We start from the raw sequence: 23,335 nt of genomic DNA, 5'->3' as shown, positions 1-23,335 counted from the left end.
GGCCTTGAACTCACAGCAATCTACTTGCCTGTGCCTCCCAAGTGCTGGGATTAAAGGAATGTGCCACCACACCCAGCTAAATAGAATGATTTTTAAAAGATATGTTGCACATATGTATGAGATTACCAAAGAATGAAAATATGTTAACGAAGCTGAAGAAATAGCCATAAACTAACTGATAGATGCCATATTAGGTGGAACTGGCAGGAAGGAAGTCAAGAAGCAGCTCAGGAATGTTGTGCAAACATTTTATTGTTTGGGACAGTCTCTTTGTGGCTTGGGCTAGCCTAGAGCCTACTATGTAGTCCAGGATGATATCAAATTCATGTCAATATTCCTGCCTACACCTAAGGCCTTCTAAGTGTTGGGACTGCAGGTGTGAACCACTATATCCATCTTCATTTTGGTTCTTATGGTAAAAGAATGGTGAGCCATAATCTGACCCTCTCTCTTCTTAGTCAAAGCCTCTACTTGTCTATTGCAGGCAGAAATTAGTATCATTTATCCCCTTTCAAAATTCCCAAGAACTTAATTCAGTAGCAAATGTATACTTTCTTAAAACCAACAGTTATTTAATAAAGTTAACCTTATTTGGCTTGGGGCTGGATAGGTTGTAGCTCAATAGTAGAATATAAACATAGCATGCCTGAGGCCCTTCATTTGGTCCCCAGTACCACAAATAAGCCAGTACATGAATAAATAAATGTAGTTTCATACTTCAGTGAAGTCAAAATTTATTGACAGCAGTACAAAACAAGCTAAGACTGAAAGCTGCCACTTAACAGGAACAGATATTGGTGTAGTTTCCTTCCAGGGTATGCACTCAAATTACCAGACCTAAGATTAAACAAAGACTAGATTGTCAGTAACTAAGGACTACATTTTACCTATTAATAGGAAAAAAGGCTAAAGGCAAAACGAGATGTTTACAAATACTTTTTGATGCTAAGGTCACAGAAGGAAACAAAATAAGCTATAATTACAGAAATTTCAGACATAGGATATAGATGTAACATGACTATTTAAATCTTTTCCATCAGCCATACTTTTCTCTATCTTCCATTCTACTTGTGCTATAATTACATGCTTGTTGCTTCTATACTACAGAGTCAACAGTCAACACCAACAATGCAAAACAGTTAGATCCCAACAAGACTTAGTGTGCTTCTGCTCGACTCAAACTAAGACACTCCAAGCCAGGGTTAAGAACACCTATTGATTGTAGGCCCTGCTCTTTTTTGCTTGTGGCATAAGATGTTAAGTTCTTGCTCCCATCTTGTTCTAAGACATTAAAATTAACTTGTGGAAACTGCAAAAAAGAATGAAATTGTACTTCCGATTCCGAGCCTGCAATCTTATCCCTGCCTAGACACACTCCTCTGCAGTGCATTCCACCAGCACAGCGACTCCCTTCTTCTCTGTTCCTTTGCCCTGAAGGCACTTCTGGATAGCATAAACGTGCTCTTTGGCTGCCTGGATAGTCAGGACACCTATCACCACTTGGACTTCTCACTCCTCCCCTCCTTCTTTTCTATGGCTAATACCACTTTCCTGCTTTTTGTCTGGTGAATCCCCAGGTTTGGTGTTGTCATCGGGAGCACAGAGTCGATTTCGGCTTCGAGCTCCTGGTTGGTAAAGCTGCATTGCGGGACGGTCCTAAAACAAAACAAAATATTCATGTTACAGCACCAGTGCTCTGCTTTAACATGGGGGATTCTAGAGCCCTAAATTATGCCCTCATATATCCCTAAACTAAGTCATACCAGGCCAAAGACCTGAATGTGTGCTAGCAGGATAATCCTAAAACAAAACAAAATATTCATGTTACAACACCATTGCTCTGCTTTAACCAGCAGGCCTTGAACTTATTAATATATCTTCTAGGGGCTGGAGAGATGGCTCAGTGGTTAAGAGGGCTGCCTGCTCTTCCAAAGGTCCTGAGTTCAATTCCCAGCAACCACATGGTGGCTCACAACCATCTATAATGTCATCTGATGCCCCCTTCTGGCATCCAGGCATACATGCAGATAGAACACTCATACCTAAAATACACACACACACACACATATATACACACATATTTTCCCCCCCTAGCTGAGCCTTCCCAGTAGCTGGGATTACAGGCCTTTGCCATCAGCCACAGCTGCTGTCACTATTTTGAGACAAGGTCTCTCAATGTAGCTGTAGATGTCCTGGAACTTTCTGTGTAGAGAAGGATGGCTTCAAGCTTAGAGATCCTTCTGTCTCTGCCTCTTGAGTGCTAGGATAAAAGGTGTCAAAACAGCCTGGCGCCTTTATTCCCAGCACTCTGGGAAGTAGAGGCAGGCAGATCTCTGTGAGTTCGAAGCCAGCCTGGTCTACAAAGCAAGTCCAGAACAGCCAAGGCTACACACAGAAAAACCCTGTCTCAAAAAACCAAAACAAGACAAAAAGGCATTAAATACCATGCCCAACCTATAGTCATTTAAGAATTACTTTACAAGCCGGGCATGGTGGTGCACACCTATAATCCTAGCACTCGGGAGGCAGAGGCAGGAGGATTGCTGTGACTTTGAGGACAGCCTGGTCTACAAAGCAGGTCCAGAACAGCCAAGGCTACACTGAGAAACCCTGTCTCGAAAAACCAAAAAAAAAAAATGTTTTAAAAATTACTTTACATGTCTACGGTAATATATTTTGAGAAATCTATTACCTAATATTTTACTAAATCTTTTGAGAATTTCATACACACATAAAATGTTATTTGCCTAGTTTTTAAAACCATCTCAAGATTACGTAATTAGCTCTATTTTTTTTCTTTTTTGAGACAGTTTCTCTGTGTAGCTCTGGCTGTTCTAGAACTCACTTTGTAGACCAGGCTGGCTTTGAACTAATGCCTGCCTCTGCTTCCTGAGTGCTTGGATTAAAGGTGTGCCACCACACCCGCTTTCTAATTTTTTCTTAATCTTAGAAACTACAACAAAGGCTGAACTGTAGCTCAGTAACAGAGTGGTTGTCTAATACAATCAAAGCCAGGGGTTAGATTACTGGCCCTAGGGGAAATCACTGGAGAAACTACAATTACATACCTGTCGCTCTCCACCAGTATATTACATGTTTTGGTGGGAGGGGAAGAACAGAGCCTAAGGTAGCCCAGGCTGACCTTCAACATGAAATCCTCCTATCTCAAACTTCTGACTGCTGGGGTTACAGACATGAGCCACCATGTCCCATGTAATAAATTAACTGTAAACATCCAAAACTAAGCCAGATGGTGGTGGTCCACACCTTTAATCCCAGCACTCAGGAGGCAGAGGCAGGAGGATCTCTCTGAGTTTGAGGGCAGCCTAGTGTACAGAGTGAGTTCAAGGACAGCCAGGGTTACAAAGAGAAACCCTGTCTCGAAAAACCAAAAATAAATAAATAAATAAATAAATAATCCAAAACTACACAAAAAGATGTTTAGGTTTGGCTGGGGATTTAGCTCAGTGGTAAAATTCTTGCCTAACAAAGTCTTGGGCTTGATCTCTAGCAAAAGAAAATGGAAATTAATTTAGGATGAAAACGTTGGCCAGTGAGATGGCTAAAAGAGTGCCCTTCATTCCTCCGACCAAAAGGAGAAAGAGCCATTTCCTGCAATATGTCTTCTGACCTCCACTTGCATACATGCGCGCGCGCGCACACACACACACACACACACACACACACACACACACACACACACTGAATTTGAAAACAAAAAGCATGGAAACTTCTCTGAAATTATGAGGTTAGATCCTATGTAAATTACCACAAACTTGCTTAAATGAAGTCTCACTGTATTGTCCAGGCTGATCTTGAACTCCTGGGCTCCCATGATCTTCTTGCCTTAGCCTCCATAATACAAGTTTGTCATTATACCTGGCTAAAAACATGTGCTCAAATTTAGGTACAACCTAGCACCCTAGAAGGTGGCACTTTAAAAGCATATTCCTCAGTAAGCCAATAAATTACAGACTTGTTTAATTCAAGTCCTATGTTTGCTTTACAACCATATGGCCCTAGAAAATTTGTAAGCCATTTTAAGAATTTAGCAAGTGGTGGGCTGGGGATATGGCTCATTTGATACAGTACTTGCCTAGCATGTTCAATCCCCAGCACTACATAATCTGTGCATAGTGACACAAGCACATAATTCTAATGCCAGAGGTAGAAGTGGGAGGATCAGAAGTTCAAGGACATCCTCAGTTACATACTGAGTTTAGGGCCAGCCTGAGATACGAACAAAACAGTAAGAAAACCAAAACCACAAAAATAATAATATATTTATGATTTACCAAAAAAAGGGTTGGGGGTGTATGGCTCAATAGAATACATGATTTGCATGCACAAAGCTTACTCAGGGATAAGGAGTTCCCTATCCCCCCCCCCCCCCGCAAAGAGAATTCAACAACGAATTATAGGCCTACCTTACCTGATCTATGACAACTAGGCCGAAGGTGTTATTCTTCTTTTGTATGTGGTACTGAAGATTGAACACAGGGCCTTCTACATGCCAGGCAAGTACCCCAACACAACTTATGTCCCCATCCCTAAAACATCTTTTCTAATTGAGTAACTACAACAAAACATTTTTCTGTTTTCACAAGATGAAATGTTTAAAATACCTGAGACCCCTGTGTAATATTTAAAGATATGGGTAATGGGGCTTCTGGTGTGGAAAGACACGATGAATTTAAAATCGAGAATAAAGTGCTGCTCATAGCAAGTTAGAATGCAATGAAGATGTCTAAGTCAGGAACTGTGGCTCACATCTGCAGTGCTAGCAGTTGAGAGGCTGGGACAGGAGGAATGCCTTGAGTTCAATTATGTAGCAAAACCGTATCTCAAAAACCAAGGGAAGGGTGAAAGATTAATAATAACTTAGTTATTAACTCAGTTAATAACTACTTGCTTAGCATGTACAAGGTTCTTGGTTTGAGCCCGAGCAATGTATAAACTGAGGGCATGGCAGTATATCCCTGTAACCCCAGCACTCAAAGACGTGGAAGCAGGAGGATCAAAAATTCAAAGTTATCCTCAGTTACATAGTAATTTTGAGATCAGCCTGGACTATTTGAGACCATGTCACAAACAATAAACCAAGGGAGAAAGTATAAATAATAAATAAAGCGTAAATAGAGATTGCTAAGCCCATGAGTTTGTAAGGATTAAAAGCACAACGATAACTCCTAGACACTGCTGGGACATCAATGTTTATCTTTTCTTGCATAAAATACATTTCAGGCTAATGGTATTAATAGCTAATTTCCCCTCTGAAACAAGATTTCACTATATAGCCCAGGATGGTCTCAAACACAAACCCCTCCTGCTTCAGCCTCCTAAGGGCTAGAATTACAAGCATGTACCACCGTACCTGGCCTTTTCGACTTTTTAATGATTTTTGTGTACACATACATAGACAGATATACACGAGCATGTGGAGGTCAGAGAAAAACCTGCAGGAGCTGTTTCTTTCCTTCCACCATGTGAGTCCCGGGGATTGAGCTCTGGTTGTCTAGCTTGGCAGCAAGCACTTTACCCACTAAGCCACCTTGCTGGCCCCTTGTCAACCTTTTTTCTTTCTTTTCGGTTTTGTTTTGTTTTGTTTTTGTTTTTTGAGACAGGGTTGCTCTATGTAGTCTTGGTTGTCCTGGACTCACCTTGTAGATTAGGCTTGCCTCGAATTCAGAGATTCCCCTGCTTCTGCCTCCCGAGTGCTGGAATTACAGGTGTGTGCCACCATGCCTGGCTCAACGTTTTATCTTTTTAAAAATATTTATTTATTATGTATACAGTGTTCTGCCTGTATGTACACCTGCATGCCAGAAGAGAGCACCAGATCTCATTATAGATGGGTGTGAGCCACCATGTGATTGAACTCAGGACCTCTGGAAGAGCAGCCAGTACTCTTAACCTCTGAGCCATCTCTCCAGCCCCCAGACCTTTTATCTTGAAAAGCTTTAAATCTGTTGAAATGTTTTATAAAATAGTCCTGTGAATACCCACATATCCTCCTACTAGGATTCACCAAATGGTAACATTTTGTCACATTTGCCTTTTGTCATTTATTTATTTATTTGGTTCTTTGAGACAGTATTTCTGTGTAGCCTTGGCTGTCCTAGACTTGCATTGTAGACCAGGCTGGCCTCGAACTCACAGCGAATCCATCCGCTTCTGCTTCCTGAGTGCTGAGATTAAAGGTGTGCGCCACCCCGCCCGGCGCCTTTTCTGATTTTTCCACACATTTTCTTATAGAATCATTTAAGAAACTGTAGACAAGATTGTTGATTCCTAACTATTTCAGTATTTCAGCTTGTATCTCCGAGAATAAGGGCAGTTGCTATTGATCAATCATGACATCTTTTTCTAAGGGGGTCTATTAAGAAAAAGATGTAAACATAGATTTGAGCATATATGTTAAGAAATGGGGAGAGATAAGCAAGGCACAGTGGTGCACACCTGTGATTGGGGAGATAGGAAGGAGGATCAGGAGCTCAAGGCCAGCATGGGCTACATGAGACCTTGTAGACAGACAAAACTGGAAAAAAGAGGAGCTGCGGAGATGGCTCCGCAGTTAAAGAGCACAGGCGTCTCTTTCAGAGGATTTGGGATCTGTCTGCAGTACCCACATGGTGGCTCACAACTATATGCAACTCCAGTTCCATGGTATCTGAGGCCCTTTTCTGGGAAGGCCTGAGAAGGCACTATACACAGGATGTAGAGACATTCATGCAGGCAAAACCATCATACACATCATCATAAATATTAATAATAGTGTGAAAATAAGGGAGAGAAGGAGGGGAAGAGAGACATGCAGGACAAGTAAGTAGTACACGTGCTCTAGTAGGCACAGGCGTCCCAAGATCTACCCAACCATAACATCCTACAACAGTGGAGACCCACACTCAGCACAGGTGTATGCTGTGAAATACTAAGAAACGCTGAGAAATACTCCCCAACCCCAAGCTTATTTTTATACCATCCATCCCTGTTTTCTTACAGAGTTTAGCTGTTGTGACAGTGAATGTATAGTTCATACAGCCTAATGTATTTACCAGCTGGTCTTTTCCAGAAAAAAAAAGTTTGTTGATTTCCAGCCTAAATTTAACTATTAATTTCACTTTAAAATTGTTTCATTATAAACTTAAAAAAAAGATTTATTTATTTATTATGTATGCAGTGCTCTGCCTGCATGTACACCTGCAGGCCAGAAGAGGGCATCATATCACATTATAGATGGTTGTGAGCCACCATGTGCTTGCTGGGAATTGAACTCGGGACCTCCGGAGGAGCAGTCAGTGCGCTTAACCTCTGAGCCATCTCTCCAGCCTTCATTATTATAAACTTTTAATACTAGCGATTGAACATATGGTTTTAATCCTAGCACTTGCTCAGCTTAAGCAAGATTGCCATGAGCTCAGGGCAAGCCTAGGTTACACAGTAAGACTCTGTGTCCTTATAAGTCAACTAAGGTAACAAAAATAGGGTACCCAGGTGTCATATACTTCCTGAGAAGAGGAAGGAAGCACAACATCAGTTAGGAATAGTCTTGTCCAAGACTGAGCGTGAGTATATTCAAAGTCTCTAGATCAGGACACACTAGGTGGTTTTTTGTTGTTGTCATTGTTTTTTGAGACAGTCTCACTGTGTAGCCTTAGCTGACTTGGAGCTCAGTGTTCAGACCAGGCTGGTCTCAATTTTGTAAAGATCTGGCTGCCTTACAGAGAGATATACCTGCTTCTGCCTCCTGAGTTCTGGGATTGCAGGTATGTACCACCATGTCCAACCTTTTTTAAAGATTTTTATTCTTTTTAACTGTGTGTGGGTTGTATGTGTGCACGCGTGCACAGTTGCCCATAGACGCTGGAGTTATGTATGTCTGTGAGCTGCCTGACATGAGGAATTGAACTCCAGGACTCTGGAAAAGCAATATTCACCCTTAACTACTAAGCCATTTCTCCAGTTGTTTTTATTGATCCAGGGTCTCTCTACATAGCCCTGGTTGTCCTAATACTGACCTACAAAGACCAGGTTGCTCTTGAACTCATAGAGATCCTCCTGCATCTGTCTCTGAAGTGCTAGGATTAAAGGTGTACACCACCATGCCTGGCTTGTTTTTCTTCCCCTCCCCAACAGGATTTCTTTACATAGCCTTGGCTGTCCTGGAACTCACTCTGTAGACCAGGCTGGCCTTGTACTCAAGGGGTCCACCTTCCTCTGCCTTCCCAAGCACTGGGACTAAAGGTGTGCTCAGGACAACAGATGTATGCAGTGTATTCATACTCCCTACCCCCCCCCCTTTTTTTTTTTTTTTGCTGTGCTGGGATTGAAACTAGAGCCTCATGCAGACTGGGCAAGCACTCTTAACCACTGAGAAATACTCCCCAACCCCAAGCTTAATTTTATACCATCCATCCCTGTTTTCTTACAGAGTTTAGCTGTTGTGACAGAGAATGTATAGTTCATACAGCCTAATGTATTTACCAGCTGGTCTTTTCCAGAAAAAAAAAAGAGTTTGTTGATTTCCAGGCTAAATTTAACTATTATTTTCATTTTAAAATTGTTTCATTATAAACTTTTAATAGTAGAGACTGAACATATGATTTCATTCATGCTGCTGTCTATCATAGTACTAGCACTTAATTACCAATTGTAAAAGATACATAGAATATATGTTCAATGAGATGAAAATTTTTAAATTTGCCAATCTGCATCTGAGAAGATCTATAGAACAGATTGGTTTCTGCAATAAACAATTAAATGTCAGGAAAACAAAAGGGAAATTGCTTAGATCAAAAGAGATTTTTAACCACACACAATTTATGAACCTTGCTTCTACCCCTTATTTAAAAAGACATGAATGCAACTTGGAAACTCTGAATATGAATAAATAGGATATTAAGAAGTTACTGCAAAGTGTGGTGGCACATGTCTTTAATCCCAGCACTTGGGAGGCAGAGGCAGGCAGATCTCTGAGTTCGAGGCCAGCCTGGTCTACAAAGAGTTCCAGAACAGCCAGGGCCGTTACACAGAGAAACCTTGTCTTGAAAAAACAAAACTAAACAACAAAAAAGAAATTACTTTTGGAGTTGGGCGTAGTGATGCATGCCTTTAATCCCAGCACCTGGGAGGCAGAGGCAAGCCAATCTCTGAGAGTTTGAGGACAACCTAGCCTACAAAGTGAGTTCCAGGACAGTCAAGGCTACACAGTGAAACCCTATTTTGAGAAACAAAAAACAAAAAGAAAAGAGAAAGAAATTACCATTGCGCTGATTAGATTGATGGTAAGGACACTTACTTGATCCCTATGGTCCACATGGTAGAAGGAGATACCCACAAATCGTCCTCTGACCGTCACACATGCACTGGGACATATGTGCACTTTCACACACTTATGTGCACACACACATACACAAAGCAAATAAATGAATAAATAAATTTAGAAAAAAAAAGAAAAAATTGCACAATAGGGACTAGGGATGAAGTTCACTGGCAGAAAGCTCACAAGCATTCAGTGCCTAGTGGGGGTGGGGAAAACACACATTCCTTTCCATTTATACTTGTAATAATGGAAAAAAGCCTCATCAAAACAGTGAACTTTAATAAATATGCAGCAGCACCTTGTTCCTTATGCGGTCTCTCTTAACCACTTCCTCTTTTTTTTCAACCTTTTCTGGGGCGCATATTGATTCTGTAGTCTCACTCTTCTTTCCTTTATCTCGAAGTGCCTCTTTCTCTCTCTTCATTTCCTCTTCCTTTCGTTTAAAAGCCTTCTCCTTCTCATAGCGCTCTTTCTGCTGCTGCCTTCGGCGTTCTTCTTCTTGCCGCTTCAGCCTCTCTCTTTCTCGGAAAATGCGTTCCTGATCTCTTTCGTAATCCCGGTCCCTCTCTCTGTAATCTCTGACACTGTCATCATCAGGCCTGCATGAAAAATAAGCAAGAGGGCTGGAGATACAGCTCAATTGACAGAGTGCTTTGCCTAATGATGCATGAAGTACCTGGGGCCAAGTCCTAGCACAACCAGCTGGCCTCAAATACTGGAGATCCTGTCTGAAAAACAAAACAAGACAAAACAGAACAGAACAAAAGGCAAGCCTGAATCTTCAACATCCTGCAATTGCAAATGTAAGGACACCGTGATTCTAAGCTGGCCATCCTAATGAGGGTGTACTTATACAGCTGAGGAAAAAGTAGTAGCATTTTAGAAAATAAGAAAAAATGTAAGTCAGGGCTGGAGGGCTGGCTCATCAGTTAAGAGCCTATTGCTTTTTCAGAAAACCCAAGTTTGGTTCCCAGCATCCACAACGAGTGGTTCACAACCACCTACATCTCTAGCTACAGGGGGCTCTGACATCTTTGGCCTTAGTGGGCTCTTGTACTCATGTACATATGGTACACACAAGACACACTCTAATAGCATATACATTTTAAAAGATTTATTTTATGTATATAAGGGCTCTATCTGCTTGTAGAGTGCTCTGTGTGTACACCTACATACCAGAAGAGAGCATCAGATCCCAGTATCGATGGTAGCAAGCCATCATGTGGTTGCTGGGAATTGAACTCAGGACCTCTGGAAAAGCAGTCAGTGTTCTTAACCACTAAGACATCTCTCCAGCCCCATAAATAAATATGTAAGAGAGAGAGAGAGAGAGAGAGAGAGAGAGAGAGAGAGAGAGAGAGAGAGAGAGAGGGAGGGAAGAAAATCAAAGGTCATTCACCTAGATGGAGACACTAGACTATTTGAAACCTTTCCTTCTCCCTCTACCCCATATAAAGCAATTTTTTGGCCAAGAGCTTACTATGTCATCTAGGCTGGCCTTGAAACTAGCAATCCTCCTATCTCATCTTCCTGAGTGTTACTACAGGTGTATATGCCACTCAAACAAGCAAATAATTTAACTCCATGCAAGTCCAGGACATGACGTCTACGCTAGTGGCTAGTGATGAAAGATGGCTAAGAGCTCTCACTGCTCACTGACCTCCTTGGCTTTTCATCCTTCAGTTCGACATCAGAACGCTTGGGCAGAGTACAACTTTGCCCAGTGCCTCTTTCTTCATTCAGATTCTCTTTGTCCAGTTTCTTGACTTTGTCTCTTTTATCAAGTTCTTTTTCATCTCCTTTTTCTGGTTTCCTGAGCAGCTTTTAAAAAGAAAATGTTTGTTTTTTTTTTTTTTTTAAATTCTGGTGACTGGGGCACTGCCTTCTGATTCTATCAAAAAAAAAAAAAACCCCACAGTAATATTATAAATTTAGACTGCAGAAGGCCCCTTATCTCTGCCATTAGTCTCAAACTCCCAGTGAACAGCTAATGCACAACAGTGAGTTACTAAAAGGAAGTTACTAATGTGAAAGTGCCATTCTCCCCACAGGAAGTAGTTTGATCATCCTGGGCCAATGGGATCAAGACTCCTTTGGTTTTAAATGGGTCAACTGCTTTTGAAGGAGTTTTGAGACAAGTTCTCACTATGTAGCCCAGGCTAGCCAGGAAATTACAATCTGCCTACATCTGTCTCCCTAGTGTGGTTAAAAGTGTGTACCACCATACCCGGCTACAGGTCAAACTTTTAAGTGAATCAATATAATTTTTGTTTTTGTTTTTCTTATGTATATACTTGGAATACATTACCAAAGGAGAGATCCATTGTGGGGATGATTCTGCCTTAAGCCTGAGAATAACATATTTATGATGGTATAATCATATTAACATTAGCAATAAATAGCAAGCATTACTTGGCACTGGATTTTTGAAATCCAAGAGGACAGAATACAATACAACAGAAAGTTGAAATTCCATCTCAGTGCCACTCTGACATCATTGCTTTAAAGAGGTAGCTTGGATACTTCTGCTAGGTGTAGGATAGGCAGAGATTCTTAGGCAACAAACAAAATATCATAGTAACTGCATCATCAGAGGGTCATCTCAGGGAGAGAGCATCATGCAAGTCACCAAGCAAAAGGCAAAAGAACCACAGACTTAAGCATGAGCTACTTCAGCACACACAGCAACTACAAATGGGAATCCAAAATTGACGCAAAAAAGGCTCCAAAATAAAATGAGGGCAAATGTGCAGGTTTCATTTAAGCGTTCTCATTTCTCTAACGAACATCTACCTGTTGTTAGATGCCAAGGTGTTCATTACTCTAATAAGAACATAAGAGAAGCTCTCTAGCATGGCTAGCTCTACCTTCTGTCTTGGACTAGCAAGTCAAATCACTGGTGGCATGGTGGACAGAGAGTCAGCTGGAAGGAACTGAGGTGGAAGCTTTCCCTGCATCAGCAATGATGACCCCCAAAAGACACTCAGGAAACCCCAGCCCCTCAAACTGCTGTTTCCAGAAAGTATAAGGCGACCATGCCATCATATCTGCGAGATGCTGTCAGAGTTTCCAAAGGTCTAGCTGCAAGTACTTCTCTGGGATGTTACCTGGAGCAAGGGCTGCCCAAGCCATGCCCTTGGGAAGGAAGCAGCAAGGCTGAGATCTTTCTACAAGTTTTCCTCTTCCTATACGCAACACAGCAATAAGCGTCTGCTGCTCAGATTCCTAGATGCAAGAAGGTAACTCGGGAATCACGTGAGAGGGGAAAGCACTTAAAGCAGGTTATTTGTCAATATTCTTGTCCCGTGGCAGCCAGTTAGGAGAGGCATGTAAGAAGATGAGAAGGCGCTATATAGCCCGACTTTTCTCTGAGCCTATATTGCTGAGGCTTCTGGGTACCAGCAGAACATCAAGGTGTCACTTGGGCTCCCTCTATTTTATTCTATCCTCCTATTTTATTGAGATAGGTTCTGGAACTGCAGGCTGGGTTGGCTTCAAACTAAACCCTCCTGCCATGATGAGTCACCATGCATGGGTTTGGGTTTCCTTTTAAAGAGAGATGTTAAACAGATCAGCTTTCACAAAGACCCAAGTCAGTCTGAAGGGGTTTCAACACGTAACACTACAACCACCACCAAAAGTTCTTATTAGCTAAGACCTGAGTGTATGACATGATACTAGGTGCTCTGTATCATGTACTTGATCCTTACATTTTTCTGATTCACAGCTTGTAACAGAAACCTGTGTACCTGAAGACAGTGGAAAACAAACAGATGAGGCAACTTCATGTATCATTTATGAAAGAAAAGCTGATCAAACCCCAAATTCATGCAAGCCAGACCAAAGTCCTCATTTACTAGGAACTGAGAGAATAGTAACCCACATAGCAAACATTATTAGTGACTTAAAACAGGTCTGCAATGAAGGATGATAGCATTGGGTAATCTATAGAACCCTTCCAAGTCATCTTAAGCTTAAAACTTAATACTATTTGTGTGAAAAATCTTTTTATTTCTATAGCCTCCCCTCCCAAAAGTGCAAAAACAAACCAAAACTCACAACAACACAAAGCTCATGCATAAATAGATACATGCAATTTTCAGGTGCATGCAGTCAGTTTCTATCATTTTCGTACCTTAATCTTTGGTTCATCCTTTATTTTTTCCCTTTCTGGAACTCTCTCTATCTTCTTCAGCTTTTCTATATCTTTCCTTTTACGTTTCTCCTCTTCTTTCCACTTTCTTCTCTCTTCTTCTCTTTGTCTTTTCCGTTCTATTTCTCGCCTCCTCCTTTCTTCTCTCTTTTCTTCTCTCATTCTCTAGAAATACCAGCACAACCTTTCCAATTACAAAGGTAACCAAACCCCCAACTAATCCCAAAGGCATTTGGGGTACCTACTAATCTGATTTCTTTCCTGCTTACAATGCCCTTACTACCCATTCCCCTAAGACTCAAGGCCAGAACCTACTCCCACCCCCTTCCTTTGTGCATTCCCTGATGCTTTCAGGGAATCCAGAGTGCCTTTGGGATAGTAGAACTCACCCCAGGTCTGTAGGGTAAATCCTCAGGCCCACATCCTCCATGAATAAGATGACCAAGAAAAAAAAAAACCTAGATTTTTAGGGGCTAATTGTGGGAAAATAACTATTTTTCCTGTAGGACCCCAAGGCTCTCAAATGTTTATTCACTATGAACTAATTAAGAACCAAGAGAACTACCAAAATGAACTCTCACCTGCTTGTTCTTCAGGAAGCTCAAAAGTGGGGTTGTCCTTTTAGCTATAAAGCATAAGCAGATTATTAATAATGCTTGTCAACCCTGGGAAGTATTCTGCTCTTAGTCCTTCCCTGCTACCCACTCAAGATGAGGAAATTACACCCTTTACAAAATCTACAACTGGCCGGGCATGGTGGTGCACGCCTTTAACCCCCGCACTCAGGAGGCAGAGGCAGGCAGGTCACTGTGAGTTCAAGTCTAGCCTGGTCTACAAAGTGAGTCCAGAACAGCCAAGGCTACACAGAGAAACCCTGTCTCAACAAACAAACAAAAAACAAACCCAAAAGTAAAAACAAAATCTACAACTGCCAGGGTGTTGTGGCGCACGCCAGCAATCCCAGTACTCAGGGAGGCAGAGGCAAGCAGATCTCTGTGAATTCAAGTCTAACCTGGTCTACAAAGTGAGTCCAGGACAATCAAGACTACACAGAGAAACCCTGTCTCAAAAAAAAGCTTGTTCAACTGGATAGAAGCTCTGGGGACAGGTTTGTGCTACAAACATCCAATTATTCTGATACCCTATTTCTAACTCTAGGAATTTATTCTAAGGAAGCTACCAGAAATGAGCTAATTCTACACATTCATTAAAAGAAATCAAGTTTTAAAAATGTATTTAAGGGGGCTGGAGAGACAGATCAGTGGTTAAGAGCAAGTACTGCTATTACAGAGGACCGGAGTTCAATTCTCAGTACCCACATTGGGTAGCTCAATCACTCTAAAGCCTTTGGCCTCCTCAGGCATCTGCACTCATTTGTATATATCCTCTTCCCACACACATAAACACCAGCAAGACACATAATGGCACACTAGGGAGACAGAGGCAGGCAGATCTGAGTTCGAGGTCAGCCTGGTCTACATAGTGAGTTCTGGGACATACAGGCTACACAAAGAAACCTTATCTCAAAACAATAAACAAACAAGCAAACAAAATAATAAAAATGAATTTTTAAAAAGGAATTTTAGTTCAGTTTCTAACATGTTGAACGATATTAGCCTTGATGGCATCTTTTTGAGGACATTTAAAAAAATTTTTTTTTGGTTTGCTTAGAAATAGGGTCTAATATGGCTCAAGCTGATCTGAACTCACTATGTAACCAAAGATAGTCTTAACTTCTGATCTTCCTGCCTATATCGCCCCAGTGCTGGAATTGTAAGAGTACACCAGTATTACTGTCTTTTGGTTTGGTTTGGTTTTTCCCCACTAAATTGCCCAATTAACCATGAGCAAACTGTAGCCCAGGCAGGCCTTAACTTTCCATCCTCTTGCCTTAGCTTCCTGAGTAGGTAGCTTTATGGAACAAATTTGTGGGATAAATTCCTAGAGTGGAAATCCTGGGTCAAACACTATGTCACTTGTTAGAATTGGTTGCTTGGAACCAACATCTAAGCTGACATTTCTCAGAATCTCAATTTTATAGTAATGAACTTCAGGCAGGTTGGTTTGTTTGTTTGTTTTAGATTACGAAGTCAATTTTTAGGAATAAGAACTTACTGCTAAGAGAGACCGATTGTTCTTCATTGGCTAAGCAGTCCGTAACAAACTTTATTTCTTTTTTAAAAGATTTATTTATTATTTATTTATTGATTGATTGATTGTATGAGTGCCCTATCTGCATGTACACCTGCATGCCAGAAGAGTGTGTCAGATCCCATTATAGATGGCTATGAGTGGGAATTGAACTCAGGTCCTCTGGAAGAGCAGACACTGCTCTCAACCACTGAGCCATCTCTCCAGCCCCCATAACAAGCTTTAAACTGTGGCTGTAACACTAAGGAAGCCACTAGATCCTTGTTTCATGGGTGCAGTGTCCCAATACTTCCTGTGAGGCAGGTATTTATTGCATGCATTCAAGCTGAAGCAGTCTCAGGGAATGCCTTCAACATCATACATTACAGCTGCCAAATCAAGCAGGCGGAGACAGACTTAGGTAGTCTGATAAAAAAGCCATTTGCTTTTCCTACTTACCTATTAATTCTCGATTTTTGGCTTCTATTTCCTCCAGCAATGTCTCTGGAGTAGATGTCATTTTCTCATTATCGGTGGCATAACTCTCCAAAAATTTTCTGTATTCTGGATCTAAATAATCATTTAAAGAACCAGAAAGTTATAATTGAGAAACTCGTGGCCTTCAGTTGTGCATCAACTCCAGACGATTCTCTTTGGTTTGTCTATCTGCGACTCATTCTAGTGATAAAGGGCACCCAGATTAACATGTTCAAGAATGATACTTTCCTTTATTCATGCTTTTTTATTTTAAATTTAAATAACAAATAAAATAAAATTTCTAAGTTAAAAAAATAAACAACAAAAAAGGAACTGCTACTTAGGATAGATATTTATTTTAGAAGTATATTTTTCTACTATATGGAAGATTTTAAAAATTAAAACAAAAACAAAAAAAGAACACCCACACAAGATAGATTACTAGGGCTTAACTTGCTATTTACTCTTTGGAGCTCAAATTACTGATACCTACCATGGGAGTCTGGTTTAACAGAGGAATCAGGAAAAATGAGAGACCACATTAGAACACATTAACAAGAGGTGTGGCACTGCTCCAGGCCTAGGGTTGCAGCTCAGTTTGATTTTTAATTTTTGGAGACAAGAGTTTTGACAGCCAGGCTGACCTCAAACTCACAGAGAGCCTCTGCCTCCCCAGTGCTTGAGATTAAGGATGTATGCTACCACGCCCCTTTGCAGCTCAGTTTGAGAGTAGTTACTTGGCACAGGTAGGGCACTAGGTTTGAGCCCCAGAGTCTCAGGAGAAAAAAATCCACAGTTCCTACAAATCCAGAACCACACTTATAGGAAAATGGCAATTATAGAGTATTAATTAATAGCATGTAAGCAATTTGTGCATGGGCACAGGCCACTTTAGGAAAATTCAACATAGGAAAGTGAGGTATTCCAAAAAGATAAGTGGGAGGGTAATTCCTAGACATGGCTTTGGAGAGTTTGGTGATTCTTGGAGTTCTTTCCTAGATATCTCTGTCCTAAGAAAGGAAAATAATTACACCTGAGTCATTATATTATTTGGTATTCTACACTTAAGATCTGTAATATCAAAAAAGAGCTGTAACAAATGACAGAAATTAAACAAGGTAATTCTAAAAGATCAATCTGACATAAATATTGGGGCTGGTGGTTGGATAGATGGCTGAGTGGTTAAGAACACTGGCTACCCAGCACTTAGGAGGTACAGGCAGGTGGATTGCTGTGAGTTCGAGGCCAGCCTGGTCTACAAAGCAAGTCTAGGACAGCCAAGGCTACACAGAGAAACCCTGTCTCAAAAAAAAAAAACTACCCCCAAACCAAACAACAACAAAAAAAAAAAAAAAGGAAAAAGAAAGAAAGAAAGGAAAAAAAAAAAACACTGGCTGCTCTTTCAGAGGTTTGATTCCCACAACTCAATGGTGGCTCACAATATTCTGTCACTCCAATTTTAAGGGATTTAGGACCCTCTTCTAGCCTCTGGAGGGACCACCTATACATGTGGGGGCATAGGTATACACGCAGGCAAAACATCTATACACATAAAAAATAAAATACTGGTGCTAAAGCCTTACCCAATACAATAAGAGCCATACAGTGGTTATCTAACATGTTACCAAAAACGCAAAATCTGGAGTTGGTTTTTGCCTTACATGGAAATTATTTCAGTTTTCCATTCCCATATTTCTGTTTAGCCTAAGAACTCCTTGTATTGTTGCCTACATATTCTAAGCTTAGGAGACTAGACTGACAATATCAGTTGCTTTACATGAAGTACTTGGAGATAAATAAGGTTTTTTTTCCCCTTGGGGGAGGGGGAGTGTTTCCAGGTAGCTCAGAGGGTAAAGATATTTGCTGCAAAATCTGAAGACCTGAGTTCAATCCCCAAGACTCACATGGTAAAAGGAAAGAACCAACTCCTACAATCTCCCCTCTGACCTCTACACTTGTGTACCCCCCACCCCCAGTATACACAGTACAGTTTTTTTAAGCTTTTGGGGTAGAGAGTTGGCTGAGTAATTAAGAACACTGAGTGCTCTTGGAGCTGGCTTTAATCCTTAGCACCTACACAGTGGCTCGTAATTGCCTATAATTTGAGTTCCAGGGGACCCGATGTCCTCTTCTGGCTTCTCTTTTCACCAGGCACACAAGTGGTATACAGACATATGTAAGCAAAATACCCATATATATAAAATCAAAGTAAACAAATCTCAAGAAGTTTACAAAGTTTTCTACCATAGGCAAACCTTGTTTTAGAAAGATAACTGAAACTACAAGTTAAATCACAGCAACAGTAGGAAGCTGCCAGGAGTAGCTATTATTGCTTAAAAACTGATTCTCCTTACCATTTCCTAATCAGCAGCCTGACTTACTGCCCAGTGATAGAGGAATGAAATGCTACGAGCCAAAGCAAAGGGAAACACTGTGGGAGCCCACAGCCACTGACAGCTCAGTTCATCCCTGTGTTTTCTGGTTTAACATACTGCAGTCTAACTCACAAAAGCATTATGCAAAAGAATTTTTAAAAAATCCAACAATAGCAGTATATAACTGGCGCTATACTGTACCATCTTCGATAGTCCCAACTTTTGTATCTCTTTTCCTAATCTTCTTTTTTGCAGCTTTTTGAAAAGGTGCAAATTCTACTATAGCATGATATTCCTGACCTGTTTGGGAAAACAAAAACAAATGTCATTCTTGCTTTAAGAAAGATGTTAAAAGTGGACACAAGCAAATCAACCTACTGTTTTCTAGACCTACTTAGATGACAGTCATTTGAATAGTTTCCCAAAGGCAAACACCCTTACTAGATTAAGACAATTATAGAATTGGCACTGATAACATAATTAAAACTATGACAGCAAGTATGTATCTATAGCCTCAACTACTGGGAAGACTGAGGCAAAGATTGCTTGAGCTCAAGAATTTCAGGCCATCTTGGGTAATACACAAAGCCCTATTTCAATCAACAAGAACAAGAAGAGATATGGCAGACAACCCTAGTCTTCTGTAAAGCACAATAAATGTAACTTAAATTTAAAAAACCTCCACATGGGCTGGTGAGAAGGCTCAATGGGTAAACTTGTCACCAAGGCTGATAACCCAAGTTAATTCCCAGGACCCCCACGGGAGAAGGAGAGACAGAACACATGTGCCATAGCCTGAAGACACAGGCTATGTCTTAAACAAATACATGTAATAAAATTAAGAAAATAATACAGGGCCGGGCGTGGTGGCGCACGCCTTTAATCCCAGCACTCGGGAGGCAGAGGCAGACGGATCACTGTGAGTTCGAGGCCAGCCTGGTCTACAAATCGAGTCTAGGACAGCCAAGGCTAACACAGAGAGACCTTGTCTCAAAAAAAAAAAAAAAAAAAAAAAAAGAAAAAGGAAAAAGAAAATAATACATTGATAAGGCCTATCACATTTTAGATGTAAAAGATAAAGAAATGAAAATATTATACAACTTGAACCCCTGAGCTAAGTGGGAAATCACTGCTGTCTACTGGAATAAAAATGGTAGTCAAGAAAAAAAAATTGCTAGTTTGGGAAAATTGATAAAGTGAGGCACGGGGAGAATGTAGCAGAGAGTGAAAGGCCCTTATTTTATCCTAAGTACACATAAGTAGGACAGACACAGTTGTCAAGCCTTCCGCTTTTATTGACATATACCATAACAAGGATTTAATATTTGCAGACTTGACATAATTGAGGAAATAAAACTAGCCAAAACCCAGGTCACTTGGCTATGATTATAAAACCAAATGAAAGATGGCAAATGGATACATTCGGGCTAAACATTGCAAGCAGCAAATACAAAATAAAAATAAAAAGGCATGGTGTCCCAGGCCTTTAATCCCAGAACTTGACTGGTGGATCGCTGTGAGTTCAAGGTCAGTCTAGTCTACAAAGTGAGTCCAGGACAGTTAGAGTGATACAGAGAAACTCTGTCTCAAAAAATCAAAAAGTGAGTTGAGAGTTAAGTCAGAAATTTTTCCAGACAGGGTTTCTCTGTGTAGGCCTGACTGTCCTGGAATCACTAGACCAGGCTGGCATCGAACTCAGAAATCTGCCTGCCTCTGCCTCCCAATGTGCTGGGATTAAATCCCAGCCTGATAAGTGAGGACTATTAATATAAATGATATTGATTCAGATCTTTGAAGCAGAAAGTTAATATTTAAATTAAGTTTAAAGTGTTACATAGGGGGCTGGAGAGATGGCTCAGTGGTTAAGAGCACTGACTACACTTCCAGAGGTCCTGAGTTCAATTCCCAACAACCACATGGTGGCCGACAACCATCTATAATAATCTGATGCCCTCTTCTGGCCTACAGGAGTACATGCAGGCAGAGCACTGTATACAGAATGCTAAATAAATTTTTTAAAAAAGATTTTAAAAAGTGTTACATAGGGAGAAATAGTGGCAATTTTATTCACTGGGTCAAACCAAAGAAAGAATAAGTTAATAAAAATATCTCAGGGTTATAAAAATTCTCTAAGTGTTACACATTTTGTGTTAAAGGAGTTTAGACGAAGTACCTGGTTGGCATTGTTTTGTATACCCTCTCTCCCCTCCCCTAGCATCCCTCTTTCCAGACTGGTCGCAAACTTTCAGTCATTCTCCTGCCTCTGCCTTGAGAGCACTGATTACAGGCATGGATCAAAACTGGCTGAACACATTCTCGAAATGTAAAACTAGCAAACTTCTAGACCTTATAAAGACTCACCTTTATTGTCAAGGAATACGTAGCCATCAAATCGGTCTCTGAATAAAAGAATGTCTTCTTGGTTTTTAAAGTTGATATATGCTCTGGCATACATATGAGGATACAGACTGTGGAGGGGAAAGCATTGATGTGAATATGGTTGCAGGTGTCTGGATGAATTGCAGACATGGACATACATATTAAAGAAACTAACTAGCTCAAAAAAAACAAAAAGGAGGATAAAAAGGACAAGACTATTTTTCCACCCCGTTTTTATTTTTATTTTTTATTTATTTTTTTACCTAGTATCATTAGAAAAAAACTCAAAATAATCATGCTCAGGCATAGGTTGAAGATGTTCCTGAAGCTGCTCCTTGGTCAAAGTGGGAGGTAATCGTCGAATTACCACCTTAGGAAATGAATGAGGAAAGTAAAATCAGTACACATCAACTTTCTGGCAAACCCGAATCACGGCTCCTGATGATCGGCTTTAAAATACAGAAGCGCTTATAAAAATACGGAATCTTCTGCTGCCCAAAGCGCAGAATTAGTCAAAGGTAGTGATAACGCGGGTTTATGCAAACTCTGACGCAAGGACAAGCTCACGTTCTGCTCTTAATTAGCAACCCTGCAGTTTAAAGCCCATTCTTGTCCGGATCTATCGGTAAACAGGTCGACGAATCCGGGTCTATCGTGGAAGTCATGAAACCTTCTCTCTCACATGTCTAACATTCACTAAATGAACCCCCCCCCTTTTTCCATTCTGCTTAATACAAGCAAAACATTTATTTACCCTTCGCCCTTCTGTCCCTCCAGGTCATCAGTCCCTTAAAATGCCCCCCCAATCCTCCTCCATTAACACTTACACCACAATTACTCACACCCCTCACCCCTGGTGTCGCAAGGACTATGTAGCAATTCAAGCCGATTAGCGCTCCCCTATCTTTACTGCCGCTCCCTTCTTCCGTGACCACCCACAGTCGCAACTCTGCCCTAAACCTTTCTCGTCTGAGAACCCTCCTTCTCCCTCATCCTCTTCCCCGCCCCCCGCTCCTCCCCCCTCCCCGCCCCCCACCTCGGGGGCTTGAGGAGAACCTGCTAATCCCATTTCCACCAGTGCGTGAGAAAGAGCGAAGCAATTTCCATTCAGCTAGAAACTGACGAGAAACCCTGAAGAGGAAGAGAGCAGCCCCGTTCCGAGCCACCCTCCCCGCTCGGTGTACACGTCCCGCCCTCTCCTGGGCCAGTAGCCCATTGGCACCTTGCTCAAAGCTTCTTTCTTCTCCCGGTTGCGATCTTGCCGATCTTCTCCCTTGGCGCCTTCAGCAGTAGCTCCAGCGCAGCTGCCTGTGGCACCCTGAGGCGTTAACAGCGTCACTCGCTTCTCCTTAGGCCTGTGATCTTTCTCTTCCTTCATGGCCACGGTTCCTCTCCTCAGAGCCGTGGCTCAGCAGCTATGCCGCTACGCCGGGCACCAACGACTCGCGGGCAGAACCCACAGAAGCCCCGCCCCCTAACAAATGCCCCTAGTAATAAGCGAAGCTCCACGTTCCATTGGGCTCTCCGAGATCTCGCGAGAGTTCAAAGGCACCCAGCCTCGCTCTGAGTTAAGGTTTTAACACCTGGTCTTTATTTCCCGCCTGCCTAGTCCCTGGGCTGCCCAATCCCCAAGCGGCCCAGATCCCCTCAAGGCCCGCCCCTTTGCGCGTCATTAGCAACTTCGCCATCTTGTCTAGAAATTACTCGTTGCTGGACTACAACTCCCTGCATGCAAAGCGGCTAGCTACCCGCTTTGGTTTAGTAAGGTGGGAATCATACATCTGTCTCATAAAGATTTTAAGTATGTGTGATCGTTTAATCTTAAAAGTTTAGCTTTTTTTCTCCCGCCGGGCGCGGTGGCGCACGCTTTCAATCCCAGCACCTGGGAGGCAGAAGCAGGTGGATCGCTGTGAGTTCGAGCCTGGTCTACAAAGCTAGTCCAGAACAGCCAGGCTACACAGAGAAACCCTGTCTCGAAAAACCATGTGCTGGTAATCCCAGCACTGGGGAGCCTGAGGGAGGAGGATCACAACAAACTCAAAGTGCTCAAGTTCCAGGCAAGTTAGTGCTAGATAGTGGAACCCTGTATAAAGCAACCAACCAAGCAATCAATAGATAAATAAAAGCTTTTGAAAACTGAAGTAGGCTTTCAGAGGCATTAGGATTTACAAATACTCAAGAAACACACAAGCTACTAATTTCAAAGAGTTATAAACAAATGTATGAGATTTGTTTTCACCACCTTTCTTTTTCTAATTAAAGAATTCTCTCCAGGGCTGGAGGAGATGGCTCAGAGGTTAAAAACACTAGCTGTTCAATTGCCAGCAATCACATAGCGGCTCATAGCCATGTATAATGAGATCTGGTGCCTTCTTCTAGTGCATAGGCATACATGCAGGCAGAGCACTGTAGAAATAATAAGTTAAAAAATAAAAGAAGATTTAAAAAAAAAAAAAAGAATTCTCTCCTGGGAAGCCGGGTGTGTGGCACACGCCTTTA

The 23,335-nt window shown here is 41.5% G+C and overlaps 1 protein-coding gene across 3 annotated transcripts; it reads right to left on the bottom strand.

Moving 5' to 3' along the window:
- Positions 1–548: 548 nt before the first annotated feature.
- On the bottom strand, positions 549–22,322 carry UPF3B (UPF3B regulator of nonsense mediated mRNA decay). Of its 3 annotated transcripts, XM_084789825.1 has the most exons (11): positions 22,059–22,322; positions 21,100–21,206; positions 20,819–20,925; positions 18,659–18,757; positions 16,065–16,175; positions 14,057–14,100; positions 13,458–13,640; positions 13,033–13,071; positions 10,983–11,143; positions 9,621–9,921; positions 549–1,656 (listed from the first exon to the last, which is right to left on the bottom strand). In XM_084789825.1, exons 1-11 carry the CDS (start codon positions 22,212–22,214, stop codon positions 1,510–1,512), a joined length of 1,455 nt encoding a protein of 484 aa, XP_084645951.1. In that variant the 5' UTR covers positions 22,215–22,322; the 3' UTR covers positions 549–1,509. The 3 variants fall into 3 exon arrangements, with proteins under 3 accessions (XP_084645951.1, XP_084645952.1, XP_084645953.1); XM_084789826.1 differs by lacking the exon at positions 13,033–13,071 and having other exon boundaries at positions 22,059–22,320; XM_084789827.1 differs by lacking the exon at positions 21,100–21,206 and having other exon boundaries at positions 22,059–22,199.
- Positions 22,323–23,335: the final 1,013 nt, after the last annotated feature.

The sequence above is a fragment of the Acomys minous genome, assembly GCF_964271855.1.
Source record: "Acomys minous genome assembly, chromosome: 7".
NCBI classification, from domain to species: domain Eukaryota; kingdom Metazoa; phylum Chordata; class Mammalia; order Rodentia; family Muridae; genus Acomys; species Acomys minous.
This window is presented reverse-complemented; position numbering and strand designations above follow the sequence as displayed.

Excerpts from the sequence above, each read along its gene's own strand:
- UPF3B (XM_084789825.1), bottom strand. The coding sequence starts at position 22,214 with ATGAAGGAAGAGAAAGATCACAGGCCTAAGGAGAAGCGAGTGACGCTG. Across the intron at positions 16,176-18,658 it reads AGTTGGGACTATCGAAGATG|ATCCAGAATACAGAAAATTT; the intron begins GTACAGTATAGC and ends ATGATTATTTAG. Across the intron at positions 9,922-10,982 it reads AAGGATGAAAAGCCAAGGAG|GCCTGATGATGACAGTGTCA; the intron begins GTCAGTGAGCAG and ends TTTTTCATGCAG.